The 7,683-nt window shown below is 36.7% G+C and overlaps 1 protein-coding gene across 2 annotated transcripts; it reads right to left on the bottom strand.

The window, feature by feature from the left end:
- On the bottom strand, window positions 1–7,367 carry LOC132067490 (sucrose transport protein SUC3). 2 transcript variants are annotated; one of them, XM_059460754.1, is made up of 12 exons: window positions 6,927–7,367; window positions 3,916–3,981; window positions 3,345–3,443; window positions 3,198–3,262; window positions 3,033–3,117; window positions 2,918–2,951; window positions 2,715–2,814; window positions 2,408–2,483; window positions 949–1,308; window positions 666–809; window positions 262–495; window positions 1–124 (listed from the first exon to the last, which is right to left on the bottom strand). In XM_059460754.1, exons 1-12 carry the CDS (start codon window positions 7,203–7,205, stop codon window positions 41–43), a joined length of 1,626 nt encoding a protein of 541 aa, XP_059316737.1. In that variant the 5' UTR covers window positions 7,206–7,367; the 3' UTR covers window positions 1–40. The 2 variants fall into 2 exon arrangements, with proteins under 2 accessions (XP_059316737.1, XP_059316738.1); XM_059460755.1 differs by having other exon boundaries at window positions 7–124; window positions 3,198–3,237; window positions 6,927–6,997.
- Between the last annotated feature and the right edge of the window lie 316 nt (window positions 7,368–7,683).

Here is a 7,683-nt window from a genome sequence, read left to right on the forward strand (position 1 = left end):
TTTCAATTAATCGCCTCATCAAGCAAGACATCATAAAATTTTAATTGATCGAAGAAATACCTTGACCACCACCAGCATCAGCTGTCAACTCTGCTGTGATGGAGAAAGGGACACTGTAAGTTACCTGCAGGCATTTAGAGCAAAATGCATGAAAAGATGAACTATCATCCAAAAGTATCAATATCCACAGAAATAAAAATTACATCTACTAGATGAGCAGCTAACTGGTACAAAAACATACGGAGTAATTAGAAAACTTACAGCAAGAGGAATGCCAAGAAGCGAGAAAACAACCAAAGCAGCAATTTGAGTCGATCGAGTAGCGCCAATCACATGTTGGACTCCTTGAGAATGTTCACTGATAGAAACCACACTAATGATAGCGGTGCAGGCCATGCAGGCAAATACAATGAGGTTGCTCACCGCCCACACAAGTCTCGAACCAATCCACTTGCACATTGGCTCAATAAGAAAGGAGCTAATGCCAAGAACAACCTGCTCAGGGAGATTCATCACAATAATATAAGACGTTAAAGACAGCGGGGCAGTCATGAGAGAGACATAAATAAGCTCTCAACTGATAATTAATTCTAGTTAAGCTGCAAAACACCTTTTATTAGATCTAAATAAAGGATAACTGGTGATTCTCAATTGTGAGTTCTTACAGAATTCAATAGCAAACCAAATGCACCTTCTCTGACACCTCGGTTATATGCTGTTACTTTAGCTGCTTCTCCTTTCGGGTCCCCATGATAGACTTCTCTCCCCATCCAATCCGTGTCAAAAAGGAAAAATGGAAACCAGGACAACTGAGTGAAAGAACAGAAAGATAGATAAATAGCTGCAGTGGAGAGATCACAAGAAACATAAAGAATAAAATTCATAGAATACAGCAAAATGCAATTTGTACAGCTACTTAAAGCATAAACCAGAAAATCAGTTACTCACCCAAGTCAGAGCCATGACAATGAGAACCGAATGCATTGCGGGAGGCAAATGCCGTAAGCTGGTCAGCAGATTGACCAAAACTGCTCCAGGGCTATCGGTGAAGCTATCACCTTGATCCTGCTCAGGTCTCTGGTCTTCATTCTTTGGACTATTATCTGCTACGCGACCCATCCCAGATTCATTATTTGCTACATTATTTACAGACTGTAACTCCCTTTTTGATTGAGAAAGGTCAAAGCCAGTATTCTGAGGACTATCCAAAAGAGGAGCAGAATCTGATAAGCGATTAGTTTGCTTGGGTGACAGTGGGACTTCTTTGGCAAAGTAGAGAGTTACCAACGTGCATAGAGTCAGAAAGACCTGTTCACAATCCAGAAAGCACTTTATCCCTCTGTAGATACAGAATCAATCCTAGAAGTTCTTGACTCATGTTAGGATTTTACTTTCTTAGCTTCTTAGTTTTCTTTTTTCTTTTGTAAAGGGGTTTTCAGTACTACCTAAGTACTGGTCTATAATACAAAGTTGTTACCTGTTAAAAAAAAAAAAAATAATCCAGAAAGCACTTTGATTGACATAGAATGAACAATGGGTACTAGATCACGCCAGTAACAACACCATAGAAGATTTCATTTTTAATAAGTTCAAACTTAAGCGTAGAACTAGTTCTTCACAGTCAAAACACCTCCCTCTATTCCACTTTGTTTGGCATGTTCCCTATTTAGTGTTAGCAAAGTTTCAAGCTACCTATTGCTTGCTTTTGTGTTGATCCTAGTTCATATGGATCAAGGATTCCTTATCTTTTATGTTTATCTTATAGATTTCATGGGTTGTTCTTGAGGGTTGTTGGTTTTTCTATCTATGCAGGGGCAAGGTTTACTGGAAACAGCCTCCCTACCCCACAAAGGTAGGGGTAAGGTCTGCGTACATCCTAACCTCCCCAAACCCCACTCATGGGATTACACTGGGTATGTTGTTGGTGTTGTTGTTCTTGAGGGTTGTTGGTTTTTCCATATGTGCTTGAATCTTTTGGGATTTTCTTGTCGCCTCTAACCAACCCTAACTAGCTCCGGATTGAGATGTTAATATTGTCTTTGTACTCTTATCTAATTTCAGAAGCCAATGATAAACAATAGTACATCAGCGAGTAGTTGATTTAAAAAAAAAAAAAATGTGGTACATTAGCAAGAGACAAGATGCATAAGAGGACGTGATTAATATTTTAAGACATTATTCACATAAGATGCTCGAGGCAAATCTTTACTAAGGATGCAGGATATGACGAATAGATCCAAAAACATCCTTTTGTGTTTTGTTGGCAACAATTTTTATCAATGTATATCTATAATAAACAAGGTAGAAAAAACATGTCTAATTAAAATAGATGATCTCATATATTCAAGATTCGAAATTAGAAATTACTATATCTAGACAAGGGCTCTATCAAGGACAGTAAACTCACCACTGCAACTAAGAACGCTGCTTTGAGATTTCCACAAGGCTCACAACAAGCTCTATTTGTCAAAAAGGGAAACCATCTGTCCAGATACAAAGTTTTGTCAAATACTAGCTTAAGCATGCAATGTTTAAACCAAATCTAGTTGAGAAGACATTTTTGCTACTAATATCGCAACAAATTCAAAGGAATGACCCTTCCGAAGAATGCTGAACAGGTGTTATTGTTCAAGCAGGATGGGGACCTATCTTTTTAAATAAGCACATACATTTAACATCACCATGTCACTTCAGATATGCAATGAACAACCAACCTGTGCCAACCTCCACTGGCTCCAGCAGAAAATCCAAGAATGTTTCCAACAGCCATCCAGGAGCAGAACACAGCGTTTGCAGTATTTCTTTGATCAGGACCTACAACCAAGTCACCAACACATCTCAATAAATTGCAACAAAAGGACAACTGTATCAACTAATTGAAGAAAAAATTCTTCCTTCCATCTAACAGAACTTTTACCTGACAAATCTGCCAAAAGAGCTCGAGCTGGACCCTGCCAACATAAAACAATTATAGTAACATCTACTAGAATCATCTACACCGCTAGAATAGTAGTAAACTTTCAGAAGCTAACCTGCACAGTATTATTAGCAAGATCGAGCATCCAAAACCCAACAACGAACACAATGGCTGCTCTTGCGCGAGTGCCTTTGAAAGTGCTGTATTTTCACACATTAATCAAAGACTTCACAGCGTATTCAGATAATGCCAAATTACAGGAACAAGAGGAAGAAAAAACCTGCAATGCTCTTTCGTGTCCCCCAATAAGTATCCTATGTCTGCAGAAAACCCGATAATTATCACCTAAATGACAAGATTTAGTTCAGCCGATTTAACTGGAACAAAAAAATTCAGTATAGGATAAAGATAATTGCTAAATGCTTACAGCAATAGAGATCATGACAGCTCCAACAAAAATGAAAGGCCTTCTTCTGCCATATTTTGAATGACATTTATCACTCCATATACCTACACAAGGTTGTACCTGAAAGAATATCCAGGAAGACGAGCTTCTAAGTTGAATAATCAATGAAGCTCCAGCAAATACTTCTCCAATATGTGAGTCTCTTTGTGTGTACCATATATCTGGAGACCTCATTTTACTTATCAAAGGATAGAAAGTTCTAATGCAAGGAACAGCTAACAAATTTTGCAGAGCTCCAAAAGAAAAGAAAAAGTTATAGTTCAGCAAGCCATATCTGCAATGTTAAGTACATGGGCTGAAGTCTTAACAATTTTTGTTTAATGAGTCCACAGAATTTCAAAAAGTTGTAGCTTTTATGTAATTGGCTCTGCAGGCAAAGGTTATCCCAATCTTATATTTTCAGTATATTATCTCAGTAGAGCTGTTTTCACACCTCTCTATTCTAATTACTGCCATTCATCACTTTAGCTGGACATTTTTAATCTGCAATAAAACTCCACGTATTCAAAATGAAGTTAATTGCGGCACTTACCACAAGACCAGTAATAGGACCGCAAAGCCAAATAAAAGAAGAGAAGGCATGCTCTATGCCAAGTGTCTGCAAAACATAGAAAAGAAGAATTATAGGCAAAGAAGAAACTCAACTAGAAATAGGCAAAAATAAAGCCTGCAGCCACTGAAAAGTTATAAAATTATACGAACTTATTGCTCGAGGCTAGCAGAAAACAGCTATAGATTTTAAAGACCATTTTTGCGCTGGATCAATAATTGAATTAAGAGATTACTGTGGAAAATTCGAACCTTCTAAGAATTTTTGCTATGACCAAGCTGTAACGACATGAACATGATGTTGCTTTCTATTTCTGTTATTTTCTTAAAACCTAAGTATTAACTCCCAAAGGGGAAGATATCAACTGCAAGCTGTATATAAAAGCCATTAAGCTATTAAAGAATGCTATTTGCTGAAACATTTTGTGTGAATTTTTACTGACTAAAATTATTCCCTTTATAATAGTCAAATTTTGGTACAGAAAGAAATTGGTCTCGGGTGTACAACTTTTTACCAAAAAGAGAAAGGAGGTTTATATGATAAACCACTCTGATCATGGAAATTCTGGATGTACAACACATACGGTTGTCATACATCCATATGTGCACAGAAACAACACAAATATACCATATACTAACCAATATGGTTGTATGAGGGAGTTTTGCCTATTGATAAGCCTCTCTACCTTCACAAGGTAGCGGTAAGGCTGAGTAAACACCACCCTCCCAGACCCCAATTGTGGGATTACACTGGGTATGTTGTTGTTGACTTCTTGTATATAAAGTAAATGTGTACAGAAACAAAATAAATATACCATATAATCTAATTATTAAAACATTTTACCATATAGTGTGGATCAAAAAGCAGCTACGTGATCGCTCTTTATTGCTTTCTCACCAATGTTGTCTTTTCTTCATGAGCACTTACCGTTGCCCATGAAAAGTACTCATTACAGGAAACTATTAGAAGCTGGGACCCACTCAATCCCAAGGGCTTTGTCTAGCGGTAAGAACACAGCACATGATGTGTTGGTTAGGTGCATATCAAAGGATTCGAACCTGCTGCATACATAAGTTTGGTATTTAAGTGGAGAAGAATAGAGGATTGCCCATTATCCATCCGTTTCAAACCGTGCACCACTAGCATCCGGAATTTCTCAGTTATGAAAAAAAAAAAAAAAACTGGAACCCACTCAACTATTCTAAATAGCTTCCAATTGGTATATTGAGAAGAGAGCAACCGCTATCTAACGTCTTTTTGTAAGTTCATCTCCAGGTTCAAATGGACACTAAGATGTGCAAACAATGTTCTCTTCTTTTTTTTTTTTTTTTGGTGAAGTAATTAAAATGTATTAGAATGGCATCAAGAAGATGCAGAGGTTACAACTAAGCATAAAGCTGCTTCAAACAAGAATTAACATGAAGCCAGCTGAGCAAAAACCTGTAAACCAATCAAAAGATCCAAAAAGATATCCCCTAAGACCCTACTGTGCTAGAGTTAGGGAGCTAACGAAATCCAAAAAACTATCCACACTGTTTACAGGGGAGAAAAAGTGCCAGCTGAAAAGAGTAACTAAACATCTAGCCTTAATGATACTTATGGAAGTTGATATTCCATCAAAACATCTGCAGTTTCTCTCTTTCCAAATACTCCAAAAGATTGCTGCTGGGATCATCCTCCAGATTCTTTTGATGGTCTTGTCAACTCTCCAGCATGTGCAAACAATGTTCTCTTTCCAAATAGCTTTTCAATTTTAGGAGCTGGAAGCATTTACAAAATGAATTTGTTTCTAGATGTCCTCAATTCTAAAGATCCTAAGTATCATGTTCTCCAGGAAACCCAAAGTGCTTGACTACAGGTCACAATATTAACTCTTTTATTTTTTTTGGTATTAGTTCTTATTTCCTGCTTTTATACATGTCAATAATTATTTATGTATACAAGAACCTTTAGTCCATTACTAACAACAAGGTTAATCATGGAGACAGTTTCTGCATTACTAACCACCAATAGAAAATTGCAAGCAAAATTTAGTAGATAGTTCATGTGAACCACTAGACATTAAAAGTTCAATTTACACAACATCATTTCTATTGTTATACAAATCAAGTAATTTTGCCTGAAGTTTTGTTTTGGAAATTTTCAAACCAGATTCTAGTCGCTGAAGCAGTAAGTGTTTCCCACTTAATCGTCCCTCGGCTGAGTGGCAAGACTCTAGGCAGAAACTTGTCAATGCTGTGGTAAAATACACTCCTTGCAGCGCTACCTTGCTGCCAGCTATGTTGCTCGAACTCGTTATGCAGGTATGAAATATTAATGACACTCCTCCCATTTTTATACAACTTTCAGTACTTCGCTTTTAATTCACTAATCTAAATTCCTAACTTCGATATAATGTAACCTCTACTAAAGGAACATTCCAGTCATCACTCCAATATTATCTTTCACCATAACTAGTCTAAATCTCTGTTACTCGGACTCCTCAAAAATATCGACCGGTGCGCGTCGGATCCTCCAAAAGTAGTGTATTCTTGGAGGATCCGACACGAGTGCGGCAGCATTTTTGGATAGTCCGAGCAACTTAGGTCTAAGTACATAAATTAATCTCTAACTCCACATCCAGCCAAACAAATCAAAACGTAACGGCAAACAAGTAAAATTAACATCTTAAACTTCAATTTAAATATCTAATCTAAATTCTTAATTTTGATATTATGTAACCTCAACTAAACAAACATTCCAATGATCACTCCAATGTTTTCTTCCACTATTAGTAGTATAAATACATACATTAATATCTAACTCCATATCCGGCCAAACAAGTCAAATCAAAACGGTAAACAAGTGAAATTAACATCATAAACTTAATTCAAACACTATTACTAGTATAACTACATACATTAATCTCTTAACTCCATATATAGTCAAACAAATCGAAACATAACGGTAAACAAGTAAAATTAACACACAATTATACAAAACGGATTATTTACCTGAATGTAAGGAGTGAGGAGAGAGAGTTGCAAAGCCCATCCAAACTGAACACCAGCAGCAACTGTGCAACTTAGAATCAATGTCAGCAAACTGTTACGTATAGGCGGCTGCGGTTGAGGTTGACAATCGTGGTTGATTTCTCCATTGGAAACCCTAGGTGGAGATGATGAACAATCACTATGTATCTCTAACCTATGAGATGATTCATCATCGATGTTTGCTAATTCTACTTCCTGTTTTAGATTTTTATATGCTACTTTAATTGACACACCATCCATTATAAGATCTGCTACAGTTTATGATTTTATTTTGTACTATCACATTCGATCTCGAAATGGGAAATGTCTTTTTTCTGTATGGTTGATTTGATTTGTTTGTGTTGGTTTTCGGTGTAGCTCAGCTGTATGAACCGTGATGGATTGTGAAAATGGAGAAAAGGGGTCATTTGAGTATGCACTTAACATTTTGATACTTTAAGTTTGCCGAAAGTTAACATTTAGTCTCCGATAAAGTATTTAACAATTTATGTTTGCGATAAGAGAGAGTAGCTCAGATAGTAAGGAACCTTCACGTTCAACCCGAAGGTTGTGGGTTCAAGTCATTAAGAGAGCAAAAAAAGGAGCTCTTGGGGGCGGGGAACAAAAACTTATGCTCGTTAAATTTGACATAAATAATGAAAAATAAAGAATTAACCATAAACATTAAGAAAATCTCATCAAATTCTAAAGTATAAAAACATAGAAATTGCACTAGCCA

Source organism: Lycium ferocissimum, chromosome 8 (genome assembly GCF_029784015.1).
Source record: "Lycium ferocissimum isolate CSIRO_LF1 chromosome 8, AGI_CSIRO_Lferr_CH_V1, whole genome shotgun sequence".
Lineage (NCBI taxonomy): Eukaryota > Viridiplantae > Streptophyta > Magnoliopsida > Solanales > Solanaceae > Lycium > Lycium ferocissimum.

Bases quoted from the DNA above. Each gene is read 5' to 3' on its own strand.
- LOC132067490 (XM_059460754.1), bottom strand. From the start codon at position 7,205: ATGGATGGTGTGTCAATTAAAGTAGCATATAAAAATCTAAAACAGGAA. The intron at 3,263-3,344 runs GTAAGCATTTAG...CTTGTCATTTAG, and splicing joins CTGTCATGATCTCTATTGCT to GTGATAATTATCGGGTTTTC. The intron at 2,952-3,032 runs GTTAGCTTCTGA...TTATGTTGGCAG, and splicing joins TTGCTAATAATACTGTGCAG to GGTCCAGCTCGAGCTCTTTT.